General features: G+C 41.4%; 1 protein-coding gene across 1 annotated transcript in view; it reads right to left on the minus strand.

The window, feature by feature from the left end:
• Positions 1–1304: 1304 nt before the first annotated feature.
• Positions 1305–19078, minus strand: part of NDRG1 (N-myc downstream regulated 1) — a 40372-nt gene continuing 22598 nt past the window's right edge. Inside the window, exons 4-16 of the mRNA XM_058823193.1 lie at positions 18075–18180; positions 16533–16653; positions 13798–13860; positions 12143–12203; positions 11600–11686; positions 10383–10439; positions 9356–9459; positions 8910–8966; positions 8060–8111; positions 7242–7289; positions 5670–5705; positions 4330–4381; positions 1305–3185 (exon numbers count right to left, since the gene is read on the minus strand). Coding sequence (XP_058679176.1) covers positions 2920–3185; positions 4330–4381; positions 5670–5705; positions 7242–7289; positions 8060–8111; positions 8910–8966; positions 9356–9459; positions 10383–10439; positions 11600–11686; positions 12143–12203; positions 13798–13860; positions 16533–16653; positions 18075–18180 — 1110 coding nt within the window. The 3' untranslated portion in view covers positions 1305–2919. The remainder of the gene's footprint in view (positions 3186–4329; positions 4382–5669; positions 5706–7241; positions 7290–8059; positions 8112–8909; positions 8967–9355; positions 9460–10382; positions 10440–11599; positions 11687–12142; positions 12204–13797; positions 13861–16532; positions 16654–18074; positions 18181–19078) is intronic.

The following is a 19078-nucleotide window of genomic DNA, read 5'->3' on the forward strand; positions in this document are numbered from 1 at the left end:
TAGTGGCCATTCACACATGGAAAAAAGTGAGACCCCAGCTCCATTTTCCAGGTTAATGACTCTGCAATATCCAGGCTATTTTTGTCTCCAACAATAATGCAGAAGTCAGTACTTGCAGGTTTGGGAAGGGTTTTTATAAAAATTTCTGATAAATCTGCAAGCCACTTGCATCTCTTCAGTTACAACACAAGCTAAAGATGCCAGGAGAGCAGCACTGCAGGAAAGAGGAGTCATAACTCCTTGTAAAAGGTGAGACACCACTCCTCTGTGCTGCCCTCCAGCTTTTATGAACAGGAACACAGTGTTCTCTGCCAAATGAACACTCTGATGGCAAAGCTGACATTTGTAGTGATCCTAGCAACTCCTTGCAGCTCAGAAGTTCTTGCAGATCCCTTTGTGCTGCAATAAGGCTTGGATGCATTCCTCCCCATTAAACCAAAATAAACTGCCTGGGCTTGACAGGCACACCATGGTGTCCTTGTGGGAGGACATTAGCCATTCCCAGAAAAGCTCAGCAAAGAACCCAACTTTGCCCCTCTTTTGTAAGATGAGCTGGCACAGGTTGCTGCTGTTTTCACTGGCACTGGCTGTCAAGCCCTTTGCTGGTATCAGTCCAGTCCTGACTGCTGAATCATCACATCCAGTAGAGCCTTGGCTCAGACATGACAAATATTTGCTTTTGCATCTTCCTATCACAGGATTTTTTGAGCTACAGGAGGAATGAGCAGCCCAAAATAGTCCTTGCAAAGTCATCAAAGCACCTGTCCCTGAAAACTCCAGTATGTTAAGTAAGTCACTGGGTTAATCTTTACTTTCCTGAAGTTACATTCTTGTAAGAGCTCCAAAAAGAACCACCTTCAAAAAATCCAAGTGGCATCTGCAATTTCAGTCAAGAGGCCTGAATAACTCCAGATATGCATGGGGAATTCATCACATCAATGGATTTAGATCTCAGAAAGGATGCAATGATTGTGGCACCACCTCCAGTGAGGAAGTCAGACCCCAGATCTGTGCACTAGACAGAAAAAAAACTTTAAACAGCAAATAGTATTCTGTATCATGGCTCAATAATTTTCTGCATTTCTATATCCTTTAGTACTAAAATAGTCAGCAAAAAAGCTGAAGAAGTGTGTGCTGTTTTCTTAGAATAGTACGCTGGAGGAGGGAAAGCTCTGAGTACAAAAGCAGGGAATGACAGATCTGAGTGAAATCAGAAAAACTTCATTGATACAAAGGGATGACAAGAATATATTTGGACTGAAAAAGATTATTGTGCTCCTGGTAAAATATGAAGACACCAGACATTGCAAAGTTACAAATTTATTTGTTTTGAAATAAATACAAATACTTCATTAAGAAACTTTTCTTGATAGACTTTACACAATAGCTTTATTCTTTCTGGAAATTGTCTGTTCTTCCCACAAAATGTTATGGATATTCTACACAAGAGCTGAAGTTAGTCAATATAAAGTAACCTAGATGGTGTTCTTCTGAACAAGAAATCCCAAAGTATTAACATTTTCTTTTTAACTGCTCAGCATTTGAGCTTTTTGTCTGTTGTGAGGACTGCAATTCAGCAGGTATGCACTGGAGCTGTGGAAATCCTGTCCCACTAGCTATGGAAGGACAAACTTAAGAACACCCAACTGTGACATTCTGAGTGGCAGAAAGGTATCAAGCCACTAGCTTCAAGGAAAGCAACTCAAGGAGGCTATGCAAAGATGCAGAACCAGCAGATCATGACATTTACAGAGTCATTAGACACTGCATTCCAGACATGCAGTGTTGCTGCTCCACCACTTCATGGAATACACTTCTCAGCACCAGTGAAATCTCATCAGTTTCAAATCTAGTAATTAGTGGCAGTTGAATGTACAGTATCTAATTACATGCCCGTCCCACAGTTATTCATCTCTCCCGACAAAGAACAGCTGGATCTGTCTTTGCTTACAGAATTCCAAATTTATGACAATTGTGCTGGACACAAAAAAACTTGAGCTGCAAAGATAAGAAGCTTTCTGAAGGAAATATCAAGCTGTTTCTGTTTAGCTGGCATATCAAGCTGTTTCTGCTTAGCTGGCATATACAGCTACCCTACTTGTTACAACTACACCAACTTCTGGAGTTTGGTAAACCCTTTGGCCCAAGTTCCCAAACAGGAAATCCTACCTTGCTTACCAAATTTAAATCCTGTCCTCATTTGGCTAAGCAGGTTTTAGGGTCTAGGAGGGGGGAAGGAAAGGAAGACTGGAACAATCTCAAAAAAGTGAAATGAAAAACCTTAAAGATTTAGTTCATCTCAAAGTCACATTAAAATTGCCTATTTTAGTAGTATATTATTGTACATAGGAAAACAGGCTTGAATACTAATGAATTAGAAGGCCTATAAATGCACGATACGTTAACTTCTCTATCATTTGAAGTCAAGCTATATACAATGAATTCAACTCCAGCTTCAACATGAGGCCATAACACATTTGTTTCATTTCCTTTGCTTAAAGTCATTCTTAACAGTTATTTTTTTCTCCCCCGCTTTGAAACTCATCTCAAATTGTGCCAGTTTACTTCAAGAGAAGAAGAGATAAAATAAAGGGGCTTGTAACAGCTTTGATTTTAAAGGAGGGTATTGAGCAATTCTCTTTTGACTCTGAAGTGTTTACAACCACATCAGCTTTTGGCAAGAATCCTTTAGAATTTGGCATCCACTGAAGGAGGGCACAATAGCAGCAGCTGTCTGAGACACAAGAATAACGATAGAGCAAATGAGATGCTTCTTTTCTTTGGTCCCTCTCAGACCCTGGTGAACAGAGTTCATCCTACAGAATATCTAGAGATTAATACCAGTTATGTTTTTGCAATACACAGGGGGCATCCATCACTTTTTCACACTGTGACCAGTTTTGAACCTCCCAGAGCCATCTAACAGGACACTTCCATGGACTTGGGGCTCGATTGTTCCGCGTTGCTCGCCGAGTTGGGCGTCAGCTCGATCCGCGTGTCTGTGTGGGAGCGGTTCCTGGAGCCGTCCCCGGTGTGGGAGCGGCTCCGCGTTCCCTCCCCGGTGTGGGAGCGGCTCCTGGTGCCTTCCCCAGTGTGGGAGCGGCTCCTCTGTCCGTCCAAGGAGGTGACGCTGGAGCCAGAGGCCGTGCGGGACCGCATCAGCCTGGTCATGCTGGCAGAGGGCACTGCAAGAAGAGCCCTTCATTAATGCCTTTCATTAACGCCCCTCATTAACACCTCGCTGCATGGACATGGAAAAATGCCCTTGCCTGTCACAGGCATATTTGCTGAAAAATCCTTTCCTTAGGAGCTTTTCTCCTGAGAAGCTGAGAGGTCTCAGAAATGAAATGTAAACAATGATTATCTGCTGCTGTGGAATGCAACAGATGCACCTTTGATTGATCTCATGTGATTGTTTTTAATTAATGGCCAATTACAGTCCAGCTGTCTCAGACTCTCTGGTCAGTCACAAGATTTTATTATCTTTCCTTTCTAGCCTTCTGATGATATAATTTCTTCTATTCTTTTAGTATAGTTTTAATAGATAATTTTCTTTTAATATAGATCATAAAATAATAAATCAGCCTTCTGAAACATGGAGTCAAGATTCTCATCTCTCCCCTCATCCTGGGACCCCTGTGAACACCACCACACTTGCCTTCCCCTCAGCCTTAACCATCCTTGGAGGACCCTTCATAGTGGAATAGGTACTTTCAGGGTACCCTCACATGCTCCCCTGCTCCAGGCATGTGGTTAAGGAGACCAAATCACTACAGTGGAATTAGTGGCCAGGGCTGAGGGATTCAAGAAACTTTAGGGCACACTGCTGTGCCTGCAAGAATCCAGAGGGAGACTGAAGAGACTCATCAGCCCTCCCATTACTTTCCAGTATTCAGCCTCTGAAAAAGTGCATCCTCACAGCAGCTATCTGAGGCAAAAATGTGGAAAAAACCCAGCTACAACTAAAAGAAGTTTAAATGAGGTTTTAAACCTCATTTAAAACCAATGAGGTTTTAAATGCTGTGTGCAGTAGATGAACCTCATCCTTTGATGCCACGAGGGGACACTTAAAAATAGCCAACCTTAACAACATTGAGATGAAGTAAAAGAGGTATTTGTGGGTATAAGCTGTTTACAAAGCACTCTAATATTTAATAACATCACTTGGTCTGAAAACCTTTTGCCCAGATATAGCATGTGTTTTTTCCCCTTAAAAATGCATTTCCGAAAGGGAAAGAGTGACACATCTGGGATCAGAGACTTCTGGGTGCTTAAATGCCCAATTAACTTCAGTAGCAAGATCAGCCATTCAATAAAACCAATACTTACTGTATCCCATTCCCTGAACAAAGTATTTGAAAGCTTCAGCAAGCTTGGCAGGCTGCAAAAGAGAGGCAGCGTTATCATAGGCAGTGCTCAGTAGGTTATATTACAATTTTACATATTCCACAGATGCCCTATTTTAACAGGGACATATTAAATATTATCTGGGTTCTACTGACTGCATGAAAACTTCATTTATAAGAAAATTCCATCATTCCCCTTCCTAGTCATCCCCCCAATATTTTACAAAATGGATACATGCATTTGAGATCCAGGGAACACAAAGGGTCTAAACCTGGCTCAAAACTCAACTTGTGCAGGTGAACCAAAGTAAAACAACTGTCCTCACAAAATGTACAGGGCAGTTCATACAGGACTGGTAATTGAGTAATTCCTATCAGCAGAGAACAAATTCAGCTATTCAGACCTGAGTTATGTGTACAGGGCTAGAAAGCTCACCAGGCATACACCAGCACAACTGCCCACAACCAAAATTCTTGCAATGAGAATTCTGTTCTTCTCTGCTAACAGTGGCCACATCAGCTTTACAGTCTCAGTTATTTCACATGAAAATATTTTTTGCATAATTCTCTGAAACACTGCAAAGAATGGACTCCCTATAACAGAAGCAATGCACATACTACCACATGGCTTTTAAAAAACCTTTTCCCAGTTCCTACTGTTGGAGCACACACTGCCTGTATAGGGATTCAGCTGCAGGCAATTACAAATTTAGCTTTTCCTGAAGTTCACAAACACCACTTTATATTTCTTAGAAATCTGTTTAAATGTTAGATCACATTCCAAAGCTGATTACAAATCAGCTCTTTAAGTGAAGCAACACAAGGGCATAGGTAAATTTTAACTTTGCCTGCCTGGCTTTATTAGCAGCTTGGAACTTATGCCTAAATGTGTTCTAGAAACTCCGGTTCATCCACAGTCAAGCTGAGCCAGTGTCTGCAATACCCTAGCATTGTTATTTCCTGTCTTCCACTTTCCTGATATATTCTATAAATAGTCCAAGTAAGAATGTTCTTTAAATGTCAGTGGTTAAAGCCTTAATCCACATTACCTTAGTAAATAGGCATAAAGTAATACCTCTGCATTCCCACCTCAGTTCTTTACTTGGTTAAAACTATCAGTGAAAATAATATCCCCTTCCAGTGTTAATTTTGTGCTTCATTGCTCTTTAAAGAAAAAAGAAAGCTCAGACGACCAACTGACATCATTATTCATGAAATCATAACCATCCTTTTGGCTGACATTTGGGAACAGCAAGTACCCTACAGGAAAACACCCATTTGTTGCAGAACATGGTTAGTAGGATTTCCGACAGCAAATCCTACCTGGGAAACTTGGGGGAGCCCACCACAGTCAGCCATCTGAAATGGGATGAGAACAACCAGTTAGAGTAATGCCAGAGGAACTCAGTTGTGCTCAGGATATATTGAAATGACCTTTTCAGCTATCTGGCTGAAAAACACTTCCTTTTGTTGTGTGAGTAACATACATGTGGATGAACACATCAAAGCAAGCTGTTAAATGTTTATAAAGTTACCACTGCACCCCAGAAAACCACAAAGGCTCTTGATGCTCAGGGAAAGCATCAGCTGGAGCTACAAATGCTTTTTGCTGGGCAGCAATTACCAGTTTCTTAGAAACCAGCCTATTAGTCCTGCTTGCAAGCTCAGCTCTGAATTCCAATAACATGACTGTGTATTAACCTGGATGACAAACAGGGTAGGGAAAACAAACACCTAAAGCTCAGAGGTGAGAGAAAAAAGGGGAAAAATTATTTGCTGAGATTGCTGATGGCAAGCATCAGCCTGACTTGCCAAGGGAAGCAGGGAAAGCCAAATGAGAAAAGCTATCTTGAGTGCATGAAATATTTTTGGAGCATTTCATTTTTCCTGCCACTCCACCCCTCAAAGTCAACCCAACAAAAACAGTCCTGTTCCAAGGAACACTACAAGCTGAAAACAGTAGAGTTGTAAATTACAGGAAACCCCAAATCCCATCTAGGATTAGTTAACAGAAAAACAGGCCTGCAGCAGGATCTGGCATCAGGCATATCCCTGGACTAAGCAAAGGCTGGCCACTGATACAAATACTGAGACAGTGTCAGATTTTAGGGTGATTGCCACACCCACATTATAGGGCAGCAGAATAACTCTTCAATGTTAGGAGGAAAACAAATTAAATATTTTTATTTATTATAATTTTCACTGACTAGCTCACTAAAGAGAGATGCAGTAGAAGCTCTTGGCAAAGCATGACCAAACTTGTTTCACTGTTTGCATGCTATTACTTCATCATTACTTCATTACAAGCTGAAGATTGCACTCATACTCTGAATGCCAAATATCAGCCAAAGCCTTTGCATGATCTTCTGCTGTTTTTAAGTGCATTTTATCAATTTTTCTGGAAATTAGCAGTAAGATGTCCTAGACTCTACCCTCATAAAAGGCAGATTGACCAAACTGTGGCTGATAGATTAGTTGTTCATTCACCTGACACTGCTGTTGAGAGGCAACCACAGGAACAGAATGAACTGGTTTGCACTCCTACTCTGCTCACAGCTTTTCAAACCTTTCAAAATATTTCAAGATCATCTTTGCCAGCTCTAGTCAAATTCATTATGGGTATGTGAAATACTGAACATTTCAACTCTCATCTCTACTATTCTAAAAATGGAGGAGCTGAGAAATTCCTTGCTGTAATTCTGACATGAAGCCCCTAGTCTTGTTTATCCCACTAAAATCTCTCACCCTGAAGGAACTGTGTTTTTAAATCAGAACTGGCTTCTCACTGTATTATCAGTATTGCAACACATCACTCTAGTTCTGCTTTTTTAGCTAATCCATCTGGTTTTATGTGAGAGGAATGTTTATTTTGAAAAGCACAGTTTTTGTTATTACCTTCAGAAGCGTGGTCCTTGTTGGGTCCAGCTTTGAGTTGCATTCAACCTATAGAAAAGAAAAGCAGCATAAGGCATTGCACACAAGATTTTAGGTATGAACTTTTATATGAAAACAGATCCAACACCTTGTTTTCTGGCTTAATTCAGACTAAACTGAGTGTCTTATGATTCTGTGTGAAGACTCTGTGTATACATGTACACATCTCTAAACCCAAGTAAGTCAGCTCACATTTTTAACTGCATTTTCTCCACGTTACAAACCCATACTTGGGAACTGGAGACTTTCTTTTCCCATCTGTTTCTGGGACTTCAATGGCAACAAGTGTTGTTTATCTTGTGATTTGGGGTCATCTGGTAGCGTCCCAAGTGGTGAGTAGCCATGTGGCCACGGGCCAGCAGACTGGGCATGCCCATTAAGGCACAACATTTGAAGTCATCCAGTCATCTGGGGAGAGTTATAATGGTCAAAAAGAACCTCTTCACTTGCAGAGTGACCCAGGGCACAGCTCCAGCACCACACAGCAAGTTAAAATACCAGCAGCAGATTCCTCTCCAAAGGAAAATATTTGCGGTTCACTGCAACTGCTGTGGTGATTGTTCCTAATGTGGTAGCTATTAAATAATAGTGCACAGGCAGAAGGGACAAACAGCATGGAACTAATGGCAGCTCTCCTGTGGTCTGGAGGAGGAGAGCCACTGGGCTGGACTGAGAGCCAGCAGGGCTGCAGGGTGGCAGGGGCTCTGCTGGCCTCCTGCTGCCCCTTGGCTCACCCACCCATCCCCAGCAGGGTGACAAAGAGGGCTCGAGGTACCCACCACAGCATCCACTGCTGGGGAGCTGTCACCGACCACCAGGAGGACAGGACACCTGCAAAGAAGCACACATGAGAGGTGTTATCTCTGCCACCCAGCCCAGACTTGCCCTGAGCTGCATTTTGTGTCTTTGGAAGGGTGGGACAGTGAAGAGTGTGGAAATTATTTGGTTTGTATTCCAGGCGCCTTAAAGATACATCAAATCCTGTATTGGCTGCAGATCTAGTGACATGCTCTGATTCCCTGCCTGAGAACCTGTTCTCTTCCCCAGCTGGCAGCAAACCAGCCCTTGCCAGTGCTCTTATTCCTTCTTTGCTTTATAAGAAATTGAATGTGAGTATCAGCATCAAAGCCTCCTGCCTACCCCCCAGACCCCTGAGCTCCAACTTTGGTTCTGTCCATCCAACTCCAAACAGATTGCCAGAGGAACAGAGTGCCCTGTGTATAGCCATCAGCAGCTGAGCTAGGAAGACTTCACAACTTATATTGCACAAGTTGGAGCATAAGCAAAAGCCAGATGATCTATCAGTCATTCTCACTCCTGCTTTGTCTTCCTGGGAGTTTTTGTTGTTTGGTTGGTTTTCTAAATGGTTTTAAGCTGGGCTTTCTTTATTCTTGGTTGTATAAGCACAGCTCAAGTGCCTTTAGAGGTATAGTTCCATTAACTGTAACACATTTCTGCATGAATCTAAACACACTAACTTTTCAAGTACTTTGTAAGCCCAAATTTTTACATGTACAGTGACAGGAACTACTTAACTTTCAATTTCAATATGCTTGCCAGGTCTGAAGAGAGGAGTTCTCCCTAATGACAGTCCCTAACCTGCAGTAAGCTCTGAAATAAAATACTTACTGAAGGGTGACAACATTCACTCCAGGAACAGGGCGCTCAATCTCTAGGTCTCGTCGACTAAAAAAAAAAATAGAGAGGACAAAGGCTTTTAATACTCTGGAATTTTATATTCTTCTAGTTTAGGGAAAGCACAGACGCTCACATGGTAATTTAATTGACTTAATTTAATCACAATTTAATGCATTGTGGCCTCCATAACTGATGTAGAACCACACTTAGAATGAAGGATCAATGTTGTAGTTCAGTCCCAGTGTACAACCTTTCACCACACAAATACATGAGGTCCTTCTCCAATAAGCAAGCCACCTGAGATCCCTACAGGTACTATTAAGCAGAACTTCATACTGGGGGAACACATGTAATCCCACCACACAAGAAATACTGTCTCTAAAGAGCTGGACAGCCTCTTAAAAGTTTCCAGTTAGAAATCAGGTAAATGTATTTACCTGTTGTAAGAGTTGACAAAGAGATGAAGGTTGGTTTGATTCATATCATTAATGATATGCTGACGGTAAGTATGGATCAGGTCATGGTTGCTGTGAATCTCTTCCTAAAGTGGAGACAGAATTGTTCAGAACAGGGGCTGTTTTCTGAAAAGATCTGAAGACATGGCACAGTAGTTGTGTATCAGACTCATAGATATGAGATGCACAACAGGAGTGCATCTTGAGGGAAGGGACAGCTTTCAGCACCCAGTGAAGTCACCCAGAATTAATACTGGCTTCTGATTGCAGCACCAAAATTTTCATTTGAAAACTCAAGTATGTCGTAATGTTTAAATCTCACAATTGCAAAACATGTTGTAGTGCAGATGGTTACAGTCAGACAAGTGTGAGGTTTTAAAACAAACAGAAGAAGATTCAGGGTAAGAAGCCTAATAAATGTTTCCAGAGTAAAGCAGATGTTGAAAGCTTACAAAAACATGTAACATGGAACTCAATTTCACAATAGTAAATAACTAAGCTTTGAGGACTTCAATCAAACAGTTGGGTTCTAAAGTCTTTATAGATTAGTTCCTTGTTCTGGTGGAATGGAGTTTTCCATTGCATTCACTAACAATTTCAAGCACAGCAAAGTAGCCTCAAAAACAGTCCAGCACTTTACATTCAGCTTGTGCTGGACTGGAGAGCACTGTTAATACCAATAACCAGCTGACACAGAGCTACAAGTATATTATTAAAAAAAAAAATCTGTGGGGTTTTTCAGCTCAGAACATGAGCATATACAACTCTTATATCATGTTTAATTGTTGGCTGCCTAGGCAGGAATCTGCACAACTGAGGTGCACTTGAGTACTCAGGACAAAGAAAACCCCAAGGCAGAATACTGCCCAAAATGCTGGGGACACAAGTATGAATCCTATCTCCGTTTAATTCATCTTTTGTTGTTTGACTGAAAGCTTCTGCACTCCTCCCAGCCCCAGGAGGTAAATACACATGACTGAATACATCAGAAGAATCTTTTGAACATTACCTTTCCAAATAGATGTGAAATGACCATGTCTGGCAAAGCATTCGTCCAGCCTGAAATCTGAACAGCAAGATCAATTAAGTATCTGCTATTAACACAGCCCCTGGACAAATAACACCTCCCAATTACCCATAAACAGACCAATGGATGCTCTCTCTACATATAGAATATCCTGAAGTGATATTTTCCCCCCTCAATCCAACTAGAACACCATTGGGCATTGGAGTCATTCTCATCAGATGCCTTCACTAATGAGGTTGTACAGGGAACACACTGCTAGGGGAAGAGGTGTTTAGAGAATCACTCCCTGCAGGAACATCAAGCAAACCAGCCTGGTGGGTGTCACTGAACCCCACTGCCCACTCTCCTCCCTGACAATGCAATGGAACTGGGACCAAAAGCTCACAACCCACAGTAAATGCTCCTGCTTTAGAAGGACACAAGAACATGAGGCACCTGCTGTGCTCCTGAGGTGAGCAGTACTCCCCTTGAGAGGTGGAAGGCAGAGGCACAGATATGGAAGAATTTAATGCACTGAGGCGTTGGGTGAGAATCAAATGGGTCAGGAGGTTCATTTCAGCATAGAAAAGTTATTACATTTCATTTAAATAAGTTTGTCTCTCACTTTATTTTGATAAGTTTGATATGGGAGTGTATTTAGTAACTAAGCTTGAAAGAATGTTACATCCTGGCTCTGCAGGTTTCTCCTAGGAGTTTATTTTATGCCAGCATCATCTGGTTGTACAAACCATCTGCAACCAATGCTCTTTTCTAAGTCTTTTTGGCATCTAAGACTCACAAATGACTGAAACATGGAGGATGCTGTTCTGGACATTTTTCTGTGCCCTGCTTCATATTTTGGGCTGTGTTGGTAACAAAGCCATGGAGAAGAAAGCACTGAATGCTATACTACACTTGATGTTTTCTTGAAAGTTGTTTCCAAAACTACCATGTCCAGGTAAACTGTTCTCCCCAGCAGTTATGAGCTGCTAGGAATTGTCCCAGTAGCTCCACTGTGCCACATGTATCTGCTTTCTCAAAGGATTTATTGTTATCACTAGCCTTGTATGAAGTTTTTTTGCAAATGGAAGAATAAACCCAAAAGGAATTAGCCCAGGATGTTTAGCATCTGCAGCCATGCCTGACATACAAGATGGCCAAAATCCTCACATCCCACAGGCTTGCTGTAAGATTTATTTTTCTAACTTAAAGATATTTACCTTAGTTGCTGCCCAGTCCATCCAACCCTCAGCACAAGGGTTTACATTAATGAGAACTAATCCCTCCACCATCTCTGGATGGTTTAACTGCAAAAGAGAAGATCTAAGATTTGTCAGATATCCTTTGCAGCTCAACAGTCAGCAAAAAAATTAAATTAGCAAATTATGGCATGGGGAGGAAAGTGGTAGGTCTAGTTTTATCTTGCAGAAAAGACACATATGTATGGGAAAAAAATCATTAAAGCAATTCAACTGAGCAGCTGGAGAACATTAGGATTTAACTTTTTCTCCACCCTCAGTTTAAATAGAGAACTCCCATTATAAAAACCTTCTGCAAATTAACTGGGTAGAGCCCAGGCCTTAAAATGGAAAATCTATGTCTTCTGGATTAGCTATCCTGCAGATTGTGGTATTTCACTTAAAAGCTTGGCTTGTATGCTTAACTGGGCACAGCAGAGCAGGAATTCTCCATGCACACTATGGGGACAACAATATGTAAGGAAAATCAGGTTTAAGGCTTTAGGGAAGTGCCACAAAACTTACAGCAAATCTGGTTAAAATGTAGGCACCAGCTCCAGTTCCCATTCCTATGATGGTCTTCAGCCTGCACAACAATAAAACAGAAGAGACAAATGAGGAAGGGTGCTGAAAATGAATTTACATCAGTAGCCTTCCTCTTTCACATGCCAGAGTGTATCTGCAGAGGGGAGGGCTCAGCTGGGGCAGGCTGTGCACCCCCAGCCATGTCAGTGCCCCCAGGAATATTTGCAGCACCCTGGTCCTCCTGCATTGCAGGGCAGCAGCCATCCTCACTTATCTTTAAGTAAATATACTGAGCAGCCACAGCATTGTTCTGATCCTGGGAGGAAATGGTTAGACTCTGGCAGAAAAACTTATAAGATACAGACCTGAAATTTGCAGCCTAAATACAAAGCTCCCCTTCCCCAGGCCCCCCCATCCCAGCTGTCCAACTGGGGCACTGGATCCTCTCTAACAGGAGCCTGGCAGGGAAACATCTCCTGCTATCCAGCCACTGGGGTGATGAAGTTTAAAGTTCATAACCAAACAGGGCAGAGACAAACCAAATATTTGCATTTACTGAAATCAGATTTAAAGCATCACCCTCAAGGTCAGAGAAAATACATGGCAGGGAAGGCTAGACAAAACCACTGAGAAAAACAGGTTATTCAATGCTTTTAGGAAAATACCTGAGAATAGTTTTAATTCTCATTAGCAATACTAAATCAAGATTTTGTAAATACACTCCAGTTTCATTGATTTCCAAGGTACTGATGTTATTGGTAACATTTTTTTTTTTGAGCAGGGCAACAGAACTGGCAACCCTGTGCCTGAAATCAGGCAGTTCAAAAAATACACACCCCCCTAAGGAGGGAGAGTGAGGTAACCTGGACCACAGTGCTGTAAGAGCTGCTTATAACTGTGCAATGTCTAAATTGGGGAGATGGTTCAATTTTTGTGTTTGCCAAAGCTGCCTAACTCTGAATGCAAAGTTTTCTCTGCTTGTTCTAAAAATCTCTTGGAAGTGTCTCCTGCCCTCTCCACTGTGAGCCAGGAGCATGAGCTCCGCAGAAAATGAATTTTTCTCAGCTAAAGCTCCTGCTAAAGCTGAGCTTTAAGGGAGGACAAATCCCCAAACCTGGTGCAGGTAGACAACCCAGGAACACTGCCACTAGGTCTTTCAACACTGGTGACTTGGCATCTGCGCTTGGTAGTACAAGATGCTCAGGGAGGTCAGACTGACCCCCTAGAACACTCAAGCCACAGAAGCAAAACAGTAAATGTCTTCAGATGGCACAGTGCTTCTGTTTTTTTCTTGTCCTGCTTAACCACACAGGAAAACGTGGGTTGTTACAGTGGGAAGAACAGATTGTCTGTGCCCTGCCCCTGTGAGGGATATGCACACAGAATATAGGAGGAAGTCCCTAAATTAGGCTCATGGGATTTCTCCTAAGTTGCTTCCTGTTTAAAAATAACCAGACACTTCAAAAAGGGCCACAAAAGAAGCTCTTTCAGAAACCAAGGCAAAAGCAACCCATCTGTAAGAGAGGAATCCAAAAGAACCACGAGTGTATTTCTAGCAAACAAAATGCCAGACAGCCAAGCTAAAACAAATTCCTGCTCTTTCAGTGAGCCACATAGAGAGAATGAGAAAAATAAGTAAACAATTCTGCACTCACCCAAACTGTTTCAGGATTCCAGGAATCATTTCAGCCAGCTGATCCATGGAGGGATACACATACCTAAAACAAGCATGTTTTTGAGGAGTTACTACACCACATCCAGCAGAGTACTCTGGCTTATTTAGAGACACAGTGATCACTGTAGAGCTAGTACTAAGTGTGGTCAGTGTGAGATCACTGAATGAATGAGCTGAATTTAAATCAGGAGCAAGCACAAACAATTTTGCAGAAATATGAGCATAATCCATATATGTATTTTATATGTTACAAGACAATAGATGTGAAAGAACAAAGCAGACTACAATGAATCTTTTCCAAGGAAAGTTTACACTTAGAACTTATGAGAAAGTTTGAACAAGAGAGATGAGTTTCCAACCACATTCACTATGTTTGTATTTCTAGTCCACCACCAAATTTTCCCAGTATTGCATAATCAGAGACCACAGAAATGTCTTCTAGATATTTGGCAAAAAACTTACATGCATGCTAAAACATGTCCCTAAAAAGGACACAAATATTACCATAGGATAAATGAGAACAGCTTTCCATTAATATTGATGAAGAAAATGAAGGCATAAGAAAGACTATGAAGCTGATGATGAAGGCTCAATAAAAACAGCTGTTTGTTAATGCTCCTGGTCTTCTTAAATCAGAAATAAAACTTTGAGAGAAGGAGATTCTGAGCAAAATCTCAACTGAGAAGCATGTGGAAAAAAAAAAAATCTATCCAGAGTAGAGCTGGAAAACATCTGCCTAGGATGTATTTAAATCTCTCTTATACCTAATTATTCTCTAATTTAGTCGCCAAAATATAACCAAACAAAAACCACCAAGAACTGTGAAACATTTTATTTTTTTAGATTTTCTTTTTGGGAAATTAAACCTTAACATGACAAAAGCTGGTGTCACTGCAACAGCTTTGCTCAGGGAGACTTTATTGCAGCCTTTCAGTACTTTAAGGAGACCTATGAGAAAAAGGAGGACAAACTTTTCAGCAGGGTCAGTTGTGATAGGAAAAGGGTTAATGGTTTTAAACTAAAAGAGGGTAGATTTAAATTAGATCTAATGTAGCCCCATATTTCTCTTCACAGAGAAAAGCAAGGCACAATTCTTCCCAAGAATATTTCTGGGTTTCATATTCTCTGAACATCAGAGAAAGAAAATACAATTCTTATCATTTGCTGTGCCTGTGTTGTGCCAAAGTAGAATGCAATATGGAGATTGTTTACCCAAAGAGATGGGGTTTTGTTTCCTTGGCCTAGCAGGGCCAAGTGTGTGTGTGTCAGGGCTGTTGGGTGACAGTCACAGGATTCAGTGCAGTGTGAGAGTTGTGTGCAGGGTCCAGTGCTTGGCAGCTTCAGTTTTAGATGTATAGAATAATATAGTATAATAAAGTAATTAATTAGCCTTCTGATATCCATGGAGTCCTCCTCATCATTCCTCACAGCACAGCTATAATCTAAGGAAGAAGTTTTTTTACAATGAGGGTGGTAAACCCTGAAGCAGGTTGCCCAGAGAGGTGGTGGCTGCCCCATCCCTGCAAAGATTCCTGATCAGGTTGGACAGGGCTCTGAGCAATCTGATCAAGTTGTCCCTGCTCACTGCAGAGGGGTTGGACTAGGTAACCTGCAAGTTTCCTTTCTAAACCAAAACATGATTCTATGACTTAATTTGGGAATTCTGGTCTCCCAGTTGAAGGGCAGGTAGAGATAATAGAGCTTCTTACAAGCCCACCATGATTACACTAAGTCTTTGCCAGCCCCAGAGCAGGATGGTTGCCCTCTGCAGCTGCCAACTCAGAAGTGTTAACACTCGCTCAGGACACGAGGGCTAAGGCACTTAAAAGCTCATGATTTAAACAAATGCAAAGACAGGGTGACTGAAATAGCTTTGTAGGCTGCTCTGACAGACAACTGGGCCATTGCAGCTAACAGCAGCATCAGACCAGCTTAAATATTAAGCAGGGAAATAGACTGGCTCATGCACTAAGGGTACTTATAAGCTCCTTAATACGCATTTCTTACAGAACAACTGCTCCTTGCCCTGTTCCCTCCCCTGGCATGTTGGCTGCTCCCTTCCTCAGCCAAGCTGCTTCTTGTCCAAGGGGCACCTCAAGGTAAACCTGTCCCACTTGCCCTAAACAGGTAAAGCATTTTGGCAATGGCAGTGCTCATGGCCCACCAGGTTTCCAAGAGTTACAGCATCATACATGACAGAGTCAGGAGTGCAAAAAGCCTCTCTAAAACCTTCTGTGGGGGTCATCATCACCCTGTTACTGCCCAACAACCTGCATTTTCCAGGTGGGTTATCAACTTAACATCTACCATGCTGCCACTTCATGAAGACCACAGATTTACAATGAGATGATGTAGAGGTTAATGCCTGTCTTGTTTAGTATTCATTCAGTATTTATATTCAGGGTGTCATTACAAAACAAGCTAAGTCAATACTTAAATTTACAAGATGTAGATATCTGTCAAGGAACTGCTTTACAAGCAGCTTAGTTAGCAGAGCTAAAACACAGAATTGCAGCCACCAAGTCTGATGTGAACTGGCACAACAAAACAGAGCTTCCAAAACTCCACTGCTTTAGAAATAGTGTCAGGATTTAAGTTCAAAAGCCAACTACTGTGCTTAGTGCAATTACTTTTTAATGAAACTGCAGCTCAAGACTCTCTTTTCCCAAAAAGAGGGTAACAATGAAAGCATGGGCTGATTCCCTGACAACTCACCCAGCCTGGAAAGATGGTGCTCCATCCTGCTGACCAGGTGCATCCACGTGGCAGACTGCAAAGTGCTGGGTGATTTCCTGCATATCCTCAAAGTTGAAGAGAGGATTGAAACATGTTTTATCTTGGGAAGAAAAAGAAAATATGAAATAATTGTGCTGATGGAAATACTAAGTTTGCAGCTACAAAAATAATTTATTAATCAGGTTAATGAAAAGTTGAATCAATCAGGTCAGCTAAGGTTTTCCATCTTATTTTTGTACCTACTAGAAGTATTTACTTGGTACACCTAATTCCTAAAAAAAATATCCTTTATGCAAAAGTTAAAATACTAATAAAATTTAGCCAAGGATATTCATCCCATTCGTCTTAGATTAAATTATCCATTTCCTTGTCTGTTTTCTTTTTTTTCTTTAGTTGTGTCAACACAAATGGAGGGAAAAATATTCAAGGCTAAGATTGTGACTTGTGCTTTTGCCCAAATATTACAAATAGAACATTATGTGATCAACTCCTGCAGCTCAAGACAAAAGCATCTTTTTGGGATACTCAGTGCTGTAGGCTCCAGGGCTTGAGATGACATGATTTCTGATTTTTAAGCAATATTAATACAGGGAGAGGATTAGCATATTTTTCCTTCTGGGGTGGAAAGCACCATCTTTGAGATGCCTAGAAAATGGTTCAGCACTCTCTGTGCTTCTGAATGTCCTCACAAAACACACATGCAAAATTTTGGCAGAATATAAAATAATTTTAACTTAAATCAACTTTAGAAGAATATGCAAATCCAGAACAACTTTGGAAAGGAAAAAGGTGTAATTTAAAGTTAAGTTATAGATTCTCTGTGCTGATTCATTGAAAATCAAAATTAATTACACTTCCAGGAAACACAATGGCAATGTGTTTCCTGGAAATAAATGAAGCTTTTTTTTTGTCTTACTAGTAATATTCACCCCCTTGCAATAGCCAGCCCATAAAGATCAGCAGGTGCTTTTAAATATCGATAACTGATTAAGAAACCATGAACTGTGTGCAACAAATAGGATTGACAAAAGAACAAACTAGGGCAGGTCTGGCTATTAACTCATCATATGACAGATAAGATAAAAGGCACCTCAAGTTTTTTTTCCTAATGCTGGCTAAGGACACAAAGCCAGCACTCATTTCATACTGACTTGTATAAAAACCAAGCAGCACAGGGCTGCTGATCAGACCGGACCAAAAGCCCCAGCAGAGTTCTTTTTCCAGTCCTGTTGGCAATACACCATCAGCCTCCCCTTGAGATTTTTACAGCATTCATACACAATAATTGTGAACTACCAGAGATCCTTTAAAGTATTCCAATTATTTACTTGGAATAATTGGAATACTTTAAAGCAAGGATAAAAAAAATCTGAGAACTACACTTGCTGTAAGGGTTAGGTGCCATCTAACAGCTTCCAGGGCACTCAAAGAAGCAAGGAGCTGGGGAGGGTTTCCCAAGCACTGCTGCTGCCTGGCAGAGCTGTCCCAGGAGCTGCGCAGGTGCAAGCAGAGCCCACTTACGGTTGAGGCCGATGTCATGGTAGGTGAGGATGGCCGGGCGGTTCCCGCGCGGAGTGCCGCACATGGTGACCCGCACGGAGCCGTGCACAGTCTCCACATCCTGCTCCTGCCAGGGACAACAACAGCCTGTCAGGGCTTGTCTAAGGGCTCCTGCAGCAGAGCCTGATGGAGCACAAGCACAGGTCCTGCCCCACACCAGGGTCTGCCCTGCAATCCCACCCTGACACCCCCCGTTCTGCCCCATGGTACATTTTACATTTGATGTCACCTCCTCCAGTCCACAGACAATTACAGAAGCACTCAAGCTGCTAGCTCTAACCAGATGCTGAGGGAACAGTTTAACAGTTTTTAACCACATTAAAAGGCAGAATAAGAAAACAGAGAAAGCAGTTTTGTTGTAATGACACCTAGAATACCAAGAGCTTACAACTATGACTCTCAACATTTGCAAAAGTACAAGTCACTAAGATAAAATATTTCTGATTTCTAGAAAAGAACTCTAGCTGAGAAAATGATGACTATTCCCCAAAGAAAGTAGCATTAAGCAGCTTGTACATGCTTATCTGCCATAAGGATTTATTACACTGTGAAGCCTTGTGATTGCAGCAGTCTCCCCCAATAAAATCAGCAGCCACATGTGTTTGTTTTATGAGTTGTGATGTACAGACCTGAGCATAAACCCAACTGTATAAAGTTTCCTATTAGAACAAAATTACCACAACATTATTCTGATGGCTACCAGAAAAAAAGATTAAAATGTAAACTGCTATTATTTGGCATAACAGGAGTTTATACTGCTTACTGATCTCAAAGTCAAGGACATGTTCATTAACAAACCAAAGTCCCCATGAGCACCATCTTTTGAGTCTCTAAATCAGATGTGACTTAACACAATAGATGGAACAGTTTTTTGTTTCTTTTCCACTTGAACTTCAGATGGGTATAAACAATTCGGTATTTTGCCAACATGTATCAAAGGAATCCCAAACCAACAGTTATTTCTG

This window comes from Ammospiza caudacuta, chromosome 1, assembly GCF_027887145.1.
Source record: "Ammospiza caudacuta isolate bAmmCau1 chromosome 1, bAmmCau1.pri, whole genome shotgun sequence".
NCBI lineage: Eukaryota > Metazoa > Chordata > Aves > Passeriformes > Passerellidae > Ammospiza > Ammospiza caudacuta.